This window comes from Egretta garzetta, unplaced genomic scaffold (genome assembly GCF_000687185.1).
Source record: "Egretta garzetta isolate BGI_Z169 unplaced genomic scaffold, ASM68718v1 scaffold434, whole genome shotgun sequence".
Lineage (NCBI taxonomy): Eukaryota > Metazoa > Chordata > Aves > Pelecaniformes > Ardeidae > Egretta > Egretta garzetta.
In genome coordinates, this window is record NW_009259584.1 from 79,686 (window position 1) to 99,684 (window position 19,999).

Below are 19,999 nucleotides of genomic sequence, written 5' to 3' on the forward strand. Positions count from 1 at the left end.
AGACTGTTGGTATGGGACTCATGTTCTCTTCTGCTCTAGATCTTTGGTTAAAATACTACGGGGCCAGAGTAATTCATTAATTTTTTTATTTTTGCCAAATCGTGGTTGCTTGGGGACTTGTGTGAAGTGACAAGCTGGTCTCTGTCCCGTTCATCGTGAACAGGTGTTCTAATTACAAAACCTCCACCGTATTTGACACCTTTATTAGCTGTCTCAGTTGAGAAACAAAGGATTGATTGGGTAGGGGTATAGAACTAGCCTTTCATTGCTGTGGGGAAGCACCTAAAGGTCAAGGTTAATATACATTAGTGGGGGTAGTATTGCCCATTGCCTATGCTGTTCTTGTGTTATTAATCAATGGAAGACTTTATCCTTATGAGCTAGCTATTGCGGGACCCTTAATTACACAATTTGTTTTAAGTTGTATTTTTTCCCATATTATATGAAAAGCAGACATTTCTTGACCAAATATTCCTAACAAGAACAAAAATTTTCCAGCAAAAACAGCAGTCCTGTACTCTGCTTACATTCTGTAATATATTCTGTACAAAATGAAAGGGCAAGGTACACATCCTTCAATTAATATAATACATGCAAAAATGCTCATGACATGAAATAGGGCAGAACAGATGTATATGAGGTCAAGAAGATTGAATTTTTGGCCGGCTGGTAAGAGGTGAAAACATTTAGAGTAAACAGTCTTCCCCTTTACTGTAGCCATTTTGTTCTTGCCACAGAAGGTCTACCTGCTACTACTAGCTTTATGATTTAATATTCTTGGAGGGTTTATAAAAATAATCTAATATATAACCAATAAAAGGGAACTAGTCTCATTAGTTTCATTTGAGACCAGAATATTATTAACATAATTACTCAGCAAAGTCACATCATTATAAAAGTATATCAGCATCTTCCTTATACATACACTTACTTTCAGTGGTTTACAAGACATACACACAAAATATTCCAGAATTAAATATGATTATGTTAACTCAATCTGGAATGCATTTTCGCCAAATTATTTTTTTTCCTATTGTGTGAATGTAAAATAGATATGGGCCAGATACTCAGTCAGTGAGCTGGAACTATACCAATTTCTATCAGCTGAGGGTTCAACTCTATATATTCATTTATAAATCCTAGTCACACTTGGACCCTTCTATGACTTATTAATGGTTTTGATTTAGAAATGAAGTTTTGAAGTAATTATACAGTCACATGGCATTCATCCAACATACATATTTAATGTAAATTATTGCTTCCTGATTTTTCACAGAAGACCTGTGATTAGATTATCTGGTGCTTCCATATTGTACTCAGAGCTGGATTGCAAAGAGACAGAAGTATATGTAAGGCACCTTTACAACTTCCTGACTCTGCCGCAAGAAACAAATACGGACTCCATTATAATGCAGAGGAACAGAGACAGCTATTTCCCTGCCTGAGGTCTCAGAGAATTGTTCTAGCAGTTGAGCTAAACAATGTCCTGACTATCTCCTTGGCAAAAAAAAACCTGAATGAGTTGGCATAAGCTGTTATACCAACACAAAACTCTCCAGAGATTCCCTTTTCGCAATGTGAAACCTCAAAGGGCTGCACTACGAAAACCAGCTGTAGCAGAGCTGAAAGTCTGACCCCTGGACTCCAGTACTGTGCTCTTTTTATGTGTGTATGACTTCCACTGACACCAACTGAAGAGTCATGCACATGAGGAGAGCACAATACCAGACAAAAAAATCTACTATGTGAATCTGAGAACAGAATATTATTCTCTTGTGTCAAATTATGGCTCCATCTGGTAACATTAAGTGAATACTGGTGACTATTAGAGCTGAATCAATAAATTGAAACAAATAATTTATTTGGTGAGTTATTTTACTTTTTCACTTCAAAGAATGCCTGTGAATGGATTACAACTTCCTTGAGTATATTCCAGGAAACTTTTAAGGAATTTTATTTTATGGTTTGTTAGTTACATGTGATTGCTCATATACGTCAGACCGCTCTGTTTCTTTTCCCTGAACAGAACTTTTAATAGAGTTGGGATAACAGAACTCTGCAACTGACAGTAGAATTTAGTGGATACAATTATTTTGGAACTTACAGTCAGCTAACCATCCTTAGTTAGTTATTTTGGATACTGAAGTTACACTTCTTTTCTTTTAGAGAATGTACTGTGAGCATTCTCTATTACTTGGAAAATAATAAAAAAAGAAAGACAATGACAATATTCAGAACATCTGAGTGCTATCTCCCTCAAAGACTGGGTTTAAATCAGTCAAAGAAAGTTGCATGAACCATCAAACTTTAAAGGATACCTTACCGATTTTTAATACCCCACGTCAAATGTCTTAGAATACAAGGGACATTTTCTTCGACATGTTCTCTTCAAAACATGATTTATATCTCTGCTTTCATTACATCTGCTTCATACCTTTCCTTGATAAAGCAAACATTAGTAGAGATAGTGTAACTCTTGTAACACCGATGAGAACCAACCTATTCCAGATGACTCATAAGCACCAAAAAGTGCCTTACTGTCAAATTCAAACAGATCTGCCTTGTAGGATAAGGACAGGATGAGGCATTCTTTAAAAATCAAAATATTATCGCTTGTGTTCAGATTAGTGTGTTAAATAATAATTTAATTATTGCAGACTCACCTTGCATTACTAGGACTGGCTGCTGTCAAATTAGCTAATGCTGTCACTGCAGCTTCTTTTACCTCTTCATTGTCACTGCTTAGCAACTGTACTAGCTGGGGAATCCCTTTTAAAGAAATAATTGTACATATGAACCTTTAAATAAACCATGGCAATCTGAAAAATTATAATATGTTCCTTATAAAAGGAAAAGCACAGGTTCTCAGTTCATCCCTTCCCACCTTACTTACCCTGAAGTCCAAATGCACGTTTGCTAGCTAAATTCTCACACATGGCAGAAATTGCTTGGGAAGCAGCAACTTTAACTCCATCATTATCAGTTTCCAAAAGGTTTATGAGACACTTCTCAACCTCTTCCTCATTTAAGATTTTTCTGTTTTCAGCTTTAAACAAAAACGAATAATAGCATTAAGCTGCATTCATTTTCCAAATCAATGAAAGGACACAAATTTAATTTCATATAGTTGTTTCTAACATAACACTAGCTTTTCATACCATGGAAATGGAAATACTTTGGTAACAGAGGCACCAGCAATAAAGAACTGTGCACAAAGGACCCAGTCCAAAACCCATTAGACTTCAGTGAACACTGAATCAAGTCCAAAAGATGACTATCAAATACAGCTTTGAACAAACATAGCCCAACACAATGCAAAGTTTGCTCTCTATAAGACTTAAAACTGCAGAATGCATACAGGCTTGATGAAAACAGCTTTTCCAGTTCAACAGATCATGCTCACTTTGGTTTATGTTAATGAAGTCCAAATGCAAAAAATTGAAGAACATACTAGTAAATGTACAATTGAACATGGTGGAGTACGAGTTACAAGGGTCAATAAACATTTAACCACATGCATAATTTAAAGGGGATTAATTACATGCTTGAAGTTATATCTACATGGTAAAATTTTCAAATGTATCAAAGAAATTCAGGAACTGAGAAGTCAGTAGGACTTCAACACATCTGGAAATTTTACCAGAGCTCACCAACACTTTGAGGGATCATTCCCTTATTTGGACTGTTGTCTTACAAATAAAAATTCTGAAAAGGAAGGAAAACTATTGGAAGTATTCTTTTAAATAAAACTGAATCTGTCGTGAATAAAAGCAAACAAATCCACAAAGCCGATGAAAAGGAAGTTTGATTGAAAATCTAGTTATGGCAGAAATGACTCAGTGCACTTACATGAGACGGCCAGCTGTTTTCTCCTCTATAGCTCACTTTTAAATATTTTTAGAATCATCAGAGATACACAGTTGAAATCACAAAGCAAAAGATGCAACAAATGAAACAGGGAGGATTTTAAGCGTCAGCAAAACCTTGGCCACAATCTTGATGCCTATCAGCCAGCTCTCAAGAGAAGGCCTTAACTGGGATTACAGACCATTTTCACAAGTAATCAGGTATGCGGTTGGCCTGTTGCTTGCCAAAATAGTCCATAATCCTTAATAATGACCTCTAGAGGTTCTTTATGCCTCAGTAATTTGGTTCTTGTACAGCAAGTTACTTATTACTATACAGATTTTCTTAAAAAATATTCTTGCTTTTAGAGGCAGTTATGATGATGGGTAAACATTTAAAGATAATTTATGCCCATGTGAAATAATAATAATAATAATAATAATAATAATAATAATAACAACAACAACAACAACAACAACAACAACAACAATAATGATAATAATAATACTTCATTTGAATGAATGAAAATTATTTAAAATATTTCAAAAGCTTTTTCAATACTGTGGAAAACAGATTTTTTATTTGAATTTATGGTAAACAGTATGCACCTATATTTAGCAAGCTAGACAGATAGACGAAAATTATTAATATTTTAAGATCCAGGTGCCAATTCTATTTAAGGGATGATTATTTTCTGCTGATCCTCCCTCTGTTTTGTATGAGTTGTTTCCTTTGGCTTTTACTATAGAAAAGAAAGAATGTACAATTGAAAAGCATCTTTTGTACTTAAGCACTTCTCATGTTAGTGCCAACACCATATTTACAGCGACGAATTTCTTGACCCTTATGTAATTTGAATACATTGATTTAGCACGAAGTAAAATACTCGGGCACACCCAACTAAAAGAGTCTGTAGTACTAACACTTCTGTCCAGTTTTCCATGCATTGACCCCATTGTGAGCCAACCTTTGTTGTTCTACTGATTACCTATTCAGCTCACTGTCATCACCTTATGGAATTACTTATACCAATTTCAAATGAAAAAAAGTTAATGTTAAATAATATCATGACCTCTCACCGATCTTGAGTCGAGATAACCCAAATAAATAAAACCCTGTATTATGAAAAAGCGTATGTTAATTGGGCTACAGAGCATGTTTAGTATGCTCCCTTTTGAAAAGATTTGCATTTAGATACATGTAAAGAACGGGGAGAGCTTCAAACCAGAAGTTTGGCAGAATGAAGCTAAACTCAAGTGAGCATGATCATTACTTTCTCCATACACTTTCCATGGCATTTTGTTGTTGCTGGTGTGTCTGGCATTGTTGGGAAAGTCAAGCCCTCCTTAATCAACAGTCCAGATAATCCAGTCACAGATACTCAATAATTTATAGCATCAAACTATATTTTGCATTCTGAATGACTGCAGTATTTGCTGGGCAAGGAGGGAATCACAGTAAAATTCACCACTGTAATTCTGAGCATACAAAATAAAACCACTGATAAATTAATCTATTAAATTCAAAATTATGTTACAGAACAAAACAAATTTTCAGGGGCAAAAGGATAATGATTATGTACAGAAATATGATCAATTTTAATTTACATAAACAGAGCAGCGTCCTAAAGATGCTATTTAAAATTGAATATAGTGTTTGTACTGCGTAATTTATTCTGAGATTGAGAATAGCTCTTAAGGGATACATTTGTCTTATAACAACAACAACAAAAAGTTACAGGAGTCCCTTTCCAAAGGGCTGAGAGGGGCTATAAACCAAAACTGTTTGCTATGATCACATCTATCAGGAAAAAAACAAAATTAAATTCCATCTGTCAACAATAATAATTTCAAAACCAGACACTGCTGACCAGACACCAGATTCAGCTGCCAGAATCAAAAAAACAGGTAGATACATGTCCTATCATAGCAGAAGTAAGTTTTTCATTTCAATGAAAAGCAGTAATTTTTTTTTTCTCAAGTATGCAGGAAATGTTTGTAGAATGCAACCACAATTATTAAACGTGAAGAATGCGGGCTACTATATAGCTATTGCAAATTTAATGAAAAAGTCATAAAAGAACTTAAGAGCTGTGTTGTAATATATTGGATTTATATCAAGGCAAGTATTAGTATAGTATACATTAGTGCTACTGTTTGGATAGGCTGTTTAGTATATTTACAACAAGGATACAAACAAACAAACAAGAACTGCAAAAATTTCTGTTTTCTATTTGCACTTGGACTATTTCCTATAATGGCCCCAGTGTCACTTTTCTTTCCACTGGAAGGCTGACTTTAGACCAATAGCTCTATGTATCTGAAATAAATTCAATATTTCTGGGGGCCATGTTAAGCAGCAAGTTTACTGGACTGTGTTTTCCACTGCACTAGTACAACATGTTGCCCTTTGTCTAACTGGTTGTCACCAAAATTCTACAGCTTGGAAGCAAGTATTTTAAATCTTCTTTTGATCTATTTTCCCAGCTTGCTGCATCCAATACCAGCTGTCACAGGCTGAAGAAGAGAGCAAACCTTTATAATGAAACCACATTGACTCCATTTGTAAAGAAGTATGACAAGAAGATGCATCTTCACTGACGGTAACGTCCCATGATATAAGATCATAGGCAGTACTGTAATATATTATGTGTAGCTCTTGCCACTGTGTTTTAAAAATGTGTTTAGACATGCTTCTACTAACAGCTGTTAAAATATTAGGCCACAAAAACTGAAAAAGGTGTGAAAGAGGAAAAGAAGGCTATGCTTATTTGAAGATAAATATGAAAAAGGAGAAAGACGCAGTAGAAAGTAGTAGAAGCAAATATAAATCTGCTTAGCATACTTCTTACAAGCCTGTCACAGGACTACAGAAATGATACTGACAGTCCTAAGTAGCACAATAAAATAACAATACAGGAAAATACACAAAGAAAATACTGGCATGAAAAAGTCCCTTACTATCTTTGATACCTAAACATTAATGAAAATAATTTTCAGTGACTTGCAAAGCTTCCAGTAGATAATGATAAAAGCATACAGAAACCCACAGAATACTAGGAAAGGTAGATTCCACTCTTTTCATGTACCATTTGCAATCCAAATAATTACAGATATTCAGGACGACAAACTAAGGAAGGAGAGAAAAGAATTGGAAAGATAAGATGGGGAGAGAAGAAAGGAGGTCTGAAATACTGTAGAAAGGAGAGATTACTTTAGCCATATATTAAATTAGATAACTTATTTGTAAAATACACATGAATTAAAGCCATGAGATGATAGAAATATGAATGAAATATTTAAGCTCTGCTGTCATAGTTACTGTCATCAAAATCCCTTGAGAGAATTAAAATCTTCTATAGACAGAAGTATGTTATTTCTTACATTGCATTTTTTTATATAGCACTACTAGGCATATGTTGCAACTCAGAAACCAATGTATGGAAGGAATTTCAAATGTAGATTAATTTAAAGAGCATCCTTGTGGGCAAAAGTGATGAGCATGTTCTAGCTAATTCAGAATTCCTTGGTGAATTAAAGAAAAGCATATAAAAAAGAACTATAGGATGAATAATTATAAAAAGATGACAATGAAACTATTTAACTCCACTGGGAATATTAATCTGCAAACCATTTGAAAGGCTTTTTTTCATGTCCCTGTTAAAGGAATTTGTATTTGAAATTGCCTGACATTTAGACGGGCAGTTGTATGCAAAAGGAAGTAAGCTTGCGATTAAGTCTTAACTGATACTGATGAGAAATAGGGTGGCTTAAGATGGCAGTTACCTGGCATCACTAAAAAAAAGATAAAGATCATATTTTCAGAACTCCGTTTTCCCTTTTGAGAACAGCATTTTGCAAGAATATGCTACATTTAAAAACAACTGAGGCAAAATGTTAACATTTTCATATATGTATGTAGCCTAGCATCCAATTGCTGCTCTGATTGCCAAGATTCATCTGGCATCACCATCACTGTAATTCTCTCTTGCCAGTGTTTTCCCCAGCACAAGTACTACCCTCAACCAGATAAGACGGCCTCATTTTGGATGAAAATTTACTTCATAATCAAATTCACATGCATGGATTTTTAAAAAGTCACATACAGTCATAAGCTGCTTTGGTAATTGCCTTTGCTGCATTCTCCTGAATATCGGGAACAGTAGAGACTCTTACAAATGAAAGTAGCTTTTTAAGGCCTCCTGTCTGCTGAATCAGTTGCAGAGTATGCACATCTTCCAGACAATTTCCCAACACGGCAAGAGCTTCCACATGTAGATCGCTGAATTCCTAATAAGGAAAAAAACCCAAACAAATAATCTTCAGATCAGGATTAAAATATCTTTGGCTTTTAACTTTGTAGGATAATTGCCATAATTTTCTTTTGGACAATTTACAATGCAAAGTACATATTTTCATAATCATATTTTTCTATAATGTCTTTGACGTGCCTCAGGATGCAATACAAAACCAGCAAAAACCCCGAAAGTCTCTCATTTATACCAAAGTGGGTCAGACAGGACTTGTCATCTTAAAATTTCAAAAAATTCACAGATTTCTCTATACTTTATATTTCCCATGAAGACACCGGAACTCAAGAAGCACTAAAATGAGTCTCATGATAACATAAACAATGAAATTTCCAAAGTAGGAAATTATATTTAAGGCCACAGATATCAAAGTAAGTTCAGAAAAAAAGATCAGTGTTTGAACTAGGAACCAGCACCAGAGTTCAGCATGAAAAATTTTGAGAAAAAATCGTATAAAAAGCTATATGGTGAATTTTTTCTGGTATTTACAGCAGTTGGAGAAATGGTCAGAAAATGCAAAACAATATTACTAATAGCAAAAAAGCAATAAAACAAATACAAACATTTTGGTGAATCCCTTTGCTCCCTTTCTTAGTAAGCTAGGTATCCTAGCTTATCCTATTTCTATCATAGTTAGCTCCAAGTAAGGAGCTCTTTCTTCTTTTATCACTATTCCATAACATGAATAATATTTCTCATTAGACATACAAACATTAGCAGCAAGAACAAAAAACTTTTAAGGCAAGTAAACTGTACATCGGTTTCCAGTATCTTCAGAAGACAATCTAATCCTTTATTCTCTCCCAGTATTATCCTGGTTTCTCTGTCTTTGCTAATTACTTCTAAGGTTTTAAGGGCTAACAACTGAATAACTGGGTATTCAGATCTCAGTAGTTCCAGCAAGGGTGGAATTGCATTCAGTGCACGAACTGCAGCACGGCTTTGAAAATCCTGCAGTAAAATATTCAACAAAGAATGTTAGTAACAGAGAATATAACAGTACATCAATTCCTGACTTTACAGAAAGGACACCAAAATTCTGATTTCAAACATACAAAAATGAGGCAATATTTCAGAACTTCCAGTTCTGGAGATTTCTTTCTTTTCAGCTAAGAAGCAAACTGAATATAATCAGGCCCCAGCAACCTTAAATTCCAATTTTTTTTTTTTTTGCATGACTGAAGTACAGAGTACAGAATCTAGTCCTGTCTAAGGAAGCCTATTTACTCTTGGTTTTGCCATGTTTGTCTCAACATACATGTTTCTTTGAGAAAGTTTTTTAAATTTAGTTTGATCATTTTTATTTACCCCAGTTGGGGGAAAATAGTTCTTGCACTGTACTGTGGTTGCCTGGTTATATCTTCCTTTGTTTTAGTAATTATAAAATGACAATTTAAAATTTCAACTTTAAACAGTGTATATGCAGCTTAATAAAAAGACAGTAGTAGATTATATTAAAATAGAAAAAGAATAAATAAATTACAATTTGCTTTTAAATAGCTTATTGCACATGTGCAGCATGCAATTATCCTTATCAATATAAGCAAGCACCAGGTGCAGTTATCCAGATATACCCTGCAACAAAGACAGCGAGATAGTAAAAAAGGAGAAAGAGTAAAATGCGATTCTGAATAGACATGCTCTGATGCCCCAAAAGAGATAGAGTTATAAACTGAATTCATTATTGAATTGATTCGCTTAAGCCATGGAAGAAAACTGCCATACAAATGCACCATTCTTTTGCTAAGCAGCATATGGATGACATTAGTTCTGAGTGTGAAAGTAGCCAATAACAAACCTATTCCTCCCAGTATGGAAAGTAGCTGTTGACAGCATTCACCTATCATTAAAAAGATGTTCAAAATTGTGACTATGGACTTGCTGGCCAAAAGAAGGCACAATGCAATTGCTAGTTCTTTAATTTACAGGATTATTCCACTCTTTTGGATAGACAGGTTATAACTCTCATTACAGAGATTATAATTTTCCAACTAAGAAAACAAATTCATATTCAGTTAAAAAAATCTGTATCTGATTCTGATCTCACTTACATTGCTGTACAGCATGGATAATTGCATTAAGTTCAACAGAATTAGAGTCAAATCAGCTATATACATAACTAATGTAACAATCAAGGACTTGTGTGTAATGTTTTCAAATACATTGGTGAACACTGGAGAGTAAAGGAACCAAATATTTTATAATTATTAACCCCACAGAGGATGGTGGGGGTTGGGGACAGAGTGCTTATCTGCCTCTGTAATTTAAAACAACAGACTTTACCTGCACCAGGAGGTAGATACATTCAACTGAATTCTTCTGAACATCAGGATCAGGGCTACCTAGCAGTCTGACAAGCGGTTCTAATCCACCTTGCTCAAATATTTGTACTTTAGTAGTATATTCAACCGCCATGTGTGCTAGACACAGAGTAGCAAATTCATGGATAACTACATCTTCTATGGGAAAAAAAAAAGAAATATTTTGATTGAGTTTTATTCAGCACAGTATACGTTCACTAATCCAGTGGTTTAAAATATTATTTGAAGTCAATAAACAATAGCTGTTAATCATACCTGACATCTCTGTAAACATGTTGCTCCATCTGTATAACATAAAACACTACTCACTGAGTAACAGAGCTACTCCTATAAAAGCAATTACCTATTTAACATATAGTATGGCAAATCAGAAGTTACAAGGAAGATTTTATTAAATTGTCCAATCAAAAGGCAATCACAAGTTATTTCTGAGTGTATTTTTGTACAAGGAATGAATACTGCAAGCTACCTTCTGGCGCCAGCTGTGATAGAAGTGAATTTGTGACATCCAGTTCCCTCAGTAACTTCTTGACATCATCTACAATGAAATAAATACAAATACGGAGTCTTTTGTTTAGCAATCTTGGCTGAGTAAATAAACAGATTCTGCTCCAAGGGAAATGTACTTACAGTTACTCCCTGAGTGACAAAAAGATCTGACTGAGAATGACACACAACTGAAGTTATACCAAGACCATAAAGGGCCCACAAAACATACAGGAGATGTTCAAGTAACAGATGACATTCTTTGACATTTGATATATATGAGTTCCTCAATACTTCATTGAAACTTTATTCAAAATACTTGCATATAGCAGGTGCTGATTAAATATTTCACAGTTTTAGTTGTCAAAGAAGTCATACCCCAATAGTTAAAATTATTTGTGGTTAAAATTATCAAACTAAAAGCAATCCTTCCGTTATTTAATTTTCAAGCCATCACTTTCTAATTTTATGCTAACACAGCCCACATTGCAAATTGAAAACATGAATTATATAGGTCTTATTAAAATCACAGTAAAGACTTTCAGAATGCATTTTTCTTGCTGTCAATGGGAAACTAGCAAAACCACAACCACTGGATAGAATAATCAAAAAACATTCTTTGGGGCAGCCTTCATGGGATCTTACAGGGCTGTGTTGTTACTATCAACACTTAGTGTTGAAATGTAAGAAAAAAAGGTATGAGCTGAATATACTTTTAAAGAAAAAACCAATTAAGATGTGAATATAAATGGTAGATCTTCAGTCATTCAAATCCACATTTGTGCAGCAGTGTTGGAAGCCAAGGGAATGTCTGAAGGGAATAATTACATGCCAATGCTTAGTTGAAATTAAGGTAAAGAGCATAAGGTCCAATGCAACATGAAAAGCAGGTAGCAGTTCATGAAAAAACTTAAATAGTGGTTAGGGCATCACCATGGAAGGCAGCTGGGTAGAACATCTACCATATTAAGACCTGATTAATTATATTAATGAGATGTAGGTTTATAAAGCAATGTAAAAATAACAGCCACTGAAACTCAACCTTACGTCACTTATTCTTTTATCTTCAGGTATGCCTATATACCACTCACTGCAGCTCAATCATTTGGCACTCAGCCACACAACAATGATGTCACACATTCATTGTCACCTTATAGAAAGGTGCAAGAAAATCTGCATACACTGTGGTTAAATATGTAGATACACTACCTTGCTGTGAATGGAGTGTCTCTGAGAGATACTCAAGACTGCTTGAATTTCACTAGCTCAGATACAGAAAACAGAACAGCAGCAGTGACCTGCCAAAGCTGAGCAAATATGCATGCCAATGCTTGATAGTTCAGGGCCTTTTTTGCCACCAGTGCTTGAGTTAGCTACTTTAATTTAACATATTTTCTCCCTTATCACTCTAGTTACACTAATGCCTCAAGTAAAAACCATAGCATTTTCTGTAGATGATATGCTTTATCATTCTTTTCCAACTTTTATAAAAGAGAAGAGTGTGTCATGTCCACATTGCTGGGCATCTAATGTAGTGAGGCTTTCCCTGATAAACATAATTCCAGTATTAAACTGTTTCACTTTGGCCCCGTCAAAACAGAAGTAAGGGCTGGAGGAAAATTAACTTCTCTTGTAATTTTTTCAAAATCAGTGGAGTTCACTCTAGCTGACTTTGTTCCTTTATTGTGAGCTGTTAATATAGGATTTTTTCACATGGGCCACCTATTGCTTTGATGACCACACTCATACACATTGAAAAATATTAAAAAATGGAGACTCTTACGATTAGAAGCCATGATGCCAAATACCATGATGGCATTTCTGCGTACAATTGGATCTTCGTGTGAGATGAGTTTATAGAGATGTTCCACTGCTCCAAGACCAAGAAGTGTCACTTTGTTTTCATCACCTGAAGAGTAATTAGGTTAAAAGTTCTGTAAAAATGCAACAAGCTCACAGTTCTAATGTAACAAAGTAAAACAGCTACCAAACTTTTATTGGACTGTAGAATCAAAGAACAAAGGCCTGGACAAATAAAACATGTGTCAAATAGTATCAAGGATTAATAGTATCTAGGATTAATTCACATTTGTAAAGCAAAGGATGCTTCTGTCTATTGGACACACAACTCATTTGTTGGAGACTGCAGTGGTAGTACGGAGGACAGCTTTCTATTTAGGGAAGTACAGGTGAATGATATCATTAAGAACCTCATTTTGTTTTCCTCTTTTCTTGCCTCCAAACTTTATTTTCCTCAAAAAAATTGTTAATTAATTACATGGATCTGCACTATCCCTCAAATGAAGCAACTACCAGGATTTGGATCATTAAATCCCACCTGAGACTTCTACCACCTGAGAATGGAGCACTCTGTAGCTGAATAGGCTCTGGGCATTCAAAGAACAGAATTGTTTTGTATGATTACAGCCTTCTGTTCCTGCTTACTCAAACCCCACCCAAAACCCAAGAAACAAAATCCAAAACCAACTCGTATTCTCAGTTCCCACAACAGCTTTATAATTCATTCTCTAACGAACCATGCATGTCCATTCTGGCTACAAGTGAGCAATGAGAGAAGAAACTGGAGAACTATTCTCATTCTCAGGCCAAAGCACAATTAAAATACAGGAACTATTTTTTACTGAGGGATGGGACTTAATTTACTAGCAACATTCAAGAAATTAATTAACGGCAAAGTGACAACAATTCCTCCTCTTTGTGCGACACTGCAAAGTTACAGTCTAGTCTTCTGGATGATTACAGGACTACTAGCATTAACAATTCAAAGGATTTTTCATTTAGTAGAAACAGAAAAATGTAAGTATCTGTCCTCTTGCAGTGTGCCATATGTTACTGTGGACTGCAGGGAAGGAGCCAACAAGAGTTTACGGTGTGCTGTTCATAGCTGTCTCCCAACAATCCAAGTTCTCTCTTCACATATTCAAAATTTGGTTGCATGGCCCCAGCCAAGCTTGCCATATTAAGCTGAACATAAACATCTTGCAGAACCCAGTGAACCCATGCCAACTGTCAAAGCCTTCAGCTCTTCTCTCATAACTTCAGCACTGTTGATAATTGCGATCAGTACAATAATCAGCATATAAACCCATAATTTTTAAAGAAAGCAAATTAAATTGAAATTAATATTAAACCAAATTAACTATACCAAGAATGCTACCAGTGTATACCAGTTTGAGTGGCTGGCATGGAATGAGTAGGAGGCATCTTAGGATATTATGTGCTACATAATTTTGAGCCTTTGTTATACAGTTGTCTTCTGGGTACCCAGAACTTGACGCTTAGCTATAGGTAATACAGCAACCTTTGGAAGATTTGCAATCTTGAAGACGTGTTAGATTCCCAACACATACAGAAATAAGCTTGATAAAGGAGGCTGAGCAGTCTCCAATAAATCATCTGTCACAGAAGTACTGACACAAGAGATATATGCAAAAATAACAGAAGCAGGCTAAGAAGTAATTTTCATTGAAAACTGAACCTTAAAACAACTACATTAGTACAGAAGTTTCCAACTGTAACATAAAAAAAGAGTTCTTTCCCAGATGCAGGTCTGTTGCTCATAACAAAACAGATCTAGGTTATATCTAAGCCAATCTCTATTAAATATATATATAAAATTCTACAACAAAACGATAAAAATTTCCTTCGCACAAACCACAGGACTTTGTTATAACTGCAAATATAGGTTTGACAGATATTTCAGAAAACCCTCAAAACCTTAACAGAGACCTTTGAGATGAAATGAAGATTTCACTGCTAGGAAGCTAAAAAATTGTGAACTACTATCAAAATCTAAGCAATGCGAAGGAAAGCTCATCACAAAAAGACTAACCTTTTGATGCAAATTTATACAGAGCATCACATGCTTTGGCCAAAACTTCCTCCTCAGGAGAACCAAGCATTAGCACAACCGTTGCTGCTGTTTTGCTTTCAATCCATAAAGGATCAAACTACAAACAAAAAAAAGGAAAGAATAGTTTGATTTATACTGAGCCTTCCCATGTGATGTAATAGACTCCCACATTTCATTAGAAAAAAAATCTAGTTTGAGATCCACACTGAGTTAGAAATATTAACATGAGTTGCTATTTACTTGGAGAAATCCAATTTTGTAATAAAAATTTGAGATATTGTTGAAAAATAAGAAAGAAGATCTGACTTCAAAATATAATCATGATTTCATCCCATGTGAAGATTTCGGGAAAACCTTGACACTTCCCTGTACACCTAGGAAGTCTTGAAAGTAACAGACTATGTAATTGTTACACGTGTAGGAGCATCCCCTGGCTTTGGAACCAAACATGAGAAGATCTTTTGAGCAGATGTGCACAGAACCTAGGAACTTAGGTGTTGTACAAAGAAGAGGATTCGGTTACTCTGTGGCATTAACAATTTGTAGTTGCTTTAAAAAAATAAAAGGATCCTTCCTGTGCCTTTGTTGACTCAGTTCACTAGCTTACCATGATCTTGTACTAGCTGAAGTATTTCCATGATATAATCCCTGCTCAGCAAGCTAGAAATCATATGAAGTGTTCATTTGCATTTCCGACCTCTCTCATACAGAAAGAAATCTTCCAACAAATCTGGCAGTTTTTACCCGCTTAATAGACTCTTTGGGACTAACATAACTCGAGAAAATGCATATTCTAAAAAAGCCTTTTGTGCTTTAACAAGACTCAAGGATTTCTGAAAATTCCACCCATAAAAAGTTTTAAGCTTATTTGGATTTAAAATAATTTTTTAATATGGAAGAACTATCTTCTGTCCTCACACTTTAGGCCTATAGAGTATCTATGTCACATAGAAAAACTACAAGATACTGGAGTCATGCAGTCTCTCAATATCAATGTATTTATTTTTAAAATACAGCAGATTAATAATTATAAGATAGGAATACAATTTTTTAAAAAATATTACTGCAGTAAATATTTATACCATATATATTTAAAAATGGATATTATTTGTTTTACTTTATTTAAAAACCTTATGATAGCTACAGCAGAGGCACATGCTGATGAACAATAAGGGCATGAAGACACATACAAGTCAGTTGTCAAGCAAGGAAATTATTTGGAGTAAATCGTCAAAAAAGTTATGAGTGTGCTAGAAGGAAAATGAACAGAGGAGGCTTTTTTTCTTCTCCCTCCTCTGACTTGTTAAAAAATAAGGTAAAATATGATACTAGTACCCAGACTTCTGAATTATTATTTTTGGTAGGCTTTTAAATCTAAGTAATTTCATCATCTTCCATGAGGCATATCACACAATTTAACAGTCTGCAAGATGAAGATCCAAGTTTCATTAACAGTTAAGAGGCTGCTTGGCTAACGTGCTTAACTGGTCTCCCCAGCTTCAAGCAGGTCTGAAAACGTGAAGACACTGTCCAGCTCCATGCTTGCTGTGACAAGCTGGAGGCATGGGACAAGTCATGGAACAAAGCTCCTTTTCAAAGAAAATATAATCAGCTTACAGTACCATAAGTAATTTTGCTTAATAATGACTCAGCAACAAGAATTAAACCAAATATTGGCACAGTGGTCCAAGTTACATCTTAATGATGGGCCTAAAATAATGGAATTCTTTATGGGAATTTTCTTTTTAGATTGTAAGGAGGCAAAAAGTTCAGCTTATCACAGCAACATTCATGCTACCCATTCTATACAGTTTGTTCATTCTACCCATGAGAGACATACAGAAGAATTAAGAGATGAAAGTCCCTTTAGCCACCTTCATACTTCTCTACTTCTGCACATTTGTGTCTTTGCGTGGACAGAACACGATCCTCCAGGTTTGTGCTATGATTTAAGCACAGACATATCTCCTGAGTCTGGCCAAATACTTGGTGATGGGATAAAACTGTAATTTTTAGTAAAGGCTGTTAGTCCTCCAGAGAAAAATAAACCCAAAGATGGATCTCAGATGAAGTTTAATAAGAAATGAAACATGAAGTAAGAGTTTTAAATCTCAGTTATTTATTTACATTGATCTAACACCAAAGATGCTGTTATGTTGCTCCATTTTTGTTGCCTCTTGTGTTCACAAGTAATCATATAAACTACAATTCAATGATAATTCCTGGAATTTAAAGACAGGTTGGCACATGAGCAGAGTGAAATTGGTCTAATCTCTACCCATTTGTATAGACATTAGATTCACTACTGTCTGAAATATTCAATAGGCACTTTCCTGTTAGAAGCAGTTTTGTGCTGAAAACACAGTAAGAAGAGTCACTGAAATCAACATATGTTTAAGAAGTTGAAGGCCTGAGCAAGTCAGTGACTTGCTGGGAAGTAACATTAATCATCAAAACTACCATAGAACTGGATGCGGCTTTTGCTTATCATAATGCCAGCATTTTCTAAAATCAAGGCTTGCTCCTAAATCTTCATACATCATTGCAGACTCTTCCCTTAATGCCACATAGAGGACAGATTATCTGCTAGAATAATATGCCTGAAGTTACAAACAACCTTGAATAAAACACAGAAATTTAACCGGTTTATAAGCAACAACATTTCCAACATTCAGTTCATATTAAGGAAAAACCAAGTTAAATGAAAAAGAAAGCTATAATTCAAAAACTCCTATATGTCTTTGATCATGATTTTTGTGTACATGTGACTTCAAAGCCATTAGAAACTGCAAAGTCTTCGGTTTTTTGGGTTTGGTTTTTTTTTTTGCTTCCATCAACTTAACTTAGGTGAAATTGTAGGTAATACAAAATATGTTTCCAGTCAGACCAAAGACCCATCTACCCCAGCATCCTGTCTCTGACAAAGGCCAGTAATAGGTGTGGGCAAGCAGACTATTACACCTTGCTTATGCTCCCCCCCAGACTCCAGTACTCTGCAGCCTAGAGAACTGGAGAGACAGTGATCTTATCTCTGTGTTCAAAAAGTCCAAGAAAATATTTTCACCAGTTGATTTGGTAAATAATTTTTGAAGCCAACTGTATTTTAGCCACTCTTAATATTCTGAGACACAAGTATCACAGGTTAACGGTCATATTTTGTGCTATTCTATTCTTTAATCATGTCTAAAAAAAAAATCCTTTAAATTTGAATTAAGTGACTACAGGTCTGCTTTATCCTTGCACCTTCCGTACACTCTTTAGAAGCATTACTGATATCTTTGATATTCTTAACCCCTTTTCCTTTACCTAGAAAAACAGAGTTACTATATACCTGGTCATGTTAATTGTTTCAGTTCTGTCATTGTTTGATGTCCTAGACTAACAATATAAACCAAAGATATTCCACTGAATCACAAACAATTGATGTTGGAAGGCACCTCTGGAGATGATAGAGTCCAACTGCCCTGTTCAGATCAGGGCCAGTGCACAGTCTGAATTTGAATATCTCCAAGGATGGAGACTCCATAACCTCTCTAGGCAACCAGTGCCATGTTCCTTCATTCTTACAGTAGAAGAGGATCTTTTTCTTATTTTTAAATGGAACCTCCTAGGTTTCAGTTTGTGTCCATTTCCTCTTGTCCTTTCAGTGGGCATCCCTGAGAAGAGCCTGGCCTGACTTCTTTACTCCTTCCTATCATGTATTTATATACATTGAAAAGATCCCTCCAAGCCTTCTCTCAAGATTAAACAGTCCCAACTCTCAGTCTCTCCTCATGACAAATGATCCAGTAAATCCATGTCTCTCTTGTACTGGGGAACCCAGAACTGGACACAGCACTCCATTTGCAGTCTCACTCACCAATGTTGAGTAGAAGGCAATAATAGTCCCCTCCCTCAAGCTGCTGGCAACACTGCCTGACGCACCCCAGGATTTTGCTAGCTTTCTTTGCCCCAGGTGCACATTGCTGGTGCACGTCCACCAGAATCACCAGGTCCTTTCCTGTAAAGCTGCTTTCCAGCTGGTCATCACCCAGTCTGTACCAGTTAGTCCTCCCCCAGGTGCAGGACTTTGCATTTCCCTTTATTGAACTTAATGAAATTCCTGTTTTCCGGTTTCTCTAGTTTGTTGAGGTCCCTCCAAATGGCTGCACAACCACCTGCTCTATCAATCACTCCTCTTGATTTCATATCTTCTGCAAACTTGCTGAGGGTACACTGTCCCATCATTCAGGTCACTAATGAAGAGGTTAAACAGTACTAGCCCTGGGATCAACCCCTGGGGCACAACACTAGTGCCTGACCTCCAGCTGGACCTCATGCTGCTGATCACAACCCTTTGAGTCTGGCAGTTCAGCTAGTTTTCAGTTCATTTACACTGCCTATTTATCTGGTCTGTACTTCATCGGTTTGCCTATGAGGATGTTATGAGAGACAGTGTTGAAAGCCCTACTAAAGTCAAATTAATATTTAGGCATTACTTGCTCAAAAGAAGGTGTTTCTGTGGAGACAATTTCAGGATTTGACAGCGCCACTTCATATATTCGACCTTTTTAACATCAGTGTTGTGAACTAAGCCATTTAAAAAAATACTCGGGTATCTGTAGCTTGCTTTCAGTGATAATGCCTCAGTATTTTCTCTAGTAGTAATCTTAGGTTTCCCTTTTAATGTCTATTCCCTAGCTGATCAGATAGTAATATTGTCTAGTCCAAACTTAATGAAGATATCACATGAAAAGTTCCTATCAATCTATGTCAAAGCTAGCATATTTTATCTGCCTGAATTGCAGTCTAAGGTCATCCATATAGAGATAGACTCGAAGCAATATTTTTCCTTGAGAAGCCCAGTTCTCAGAACAGATAGTAGTAACAGACAAATTATGAAAGGCAGGGAAAACAGAGTCCTCAGGAACACTTTCTGAAATGTATAAGCACTGACTAGGCTAAGAGATGTGTTTTCCACCTGTTCCTAGAAATCTGTAAAAATTAGTGGTCAACTGCAGTACCATATATTCTCAGAGCATTCCACGTGCACAAAGGCCCTCTTTTATAAGCCTGTCCACATTATCTCAAGGCTTCTTTTCTTGGACTTGACATTTTCATAAGCAGATTATCAATCAGAAGATAATAGCTAATACACCTTTTATTTTGTTGGCATCTCATTTC

At 35.6% G+C, this 19,999-nt stretch overlaps 1 protein-coding gene across 2 annotated transcripts in view; it reads right to left on the reverse strand.

Annotated features, from left to right (window-relative positions):
* Window positions 1-19,999, reverse strand: part of ARMC3 (armadillo repeat containing 3) — a 50,972-nt gene that overhangs the window by 29,098 nt on the left and 1,875 nt on the right. For both annotated transcript variants that reach the window (XM_035893258.1, XM_035893259.1), the window contains exons 2-9: window positions 14,816-14,933; window positions 12,746-12,871; window positions 10,946-11,014; window positions 10,439-10,614; window positions 8,912-9,106; window positions 7,952-8,135; window positions 2,894-3,046; window positions 2,664-2,769 (exon numbers count right to left, since the gene is read on the reverse strand). In XM_035893258.1, coding sequence (XP_035749151.1) covers window positions 2,664-2,769; window positions 2,894-3,046; window positions 7,952-8,135; window positions 8,912-9,106; window positions 10,439-10,614; window positions 10,946-11,014; window positions 12,746-12,871; window positions 14,816-14,933 — 1,127 coding nt within the window. The remainder of the gene's footprint in view (window positions 1-2,663; window positions 2,770-2,893; window positions 3,047-7,951; window positions 8,136-8,911; window positions 9,107-10,438; window positions 10,615-10,945; window positions 11,015-12,745; window positions 12,872-14,815; window positions 14,934-19,999) is intronic.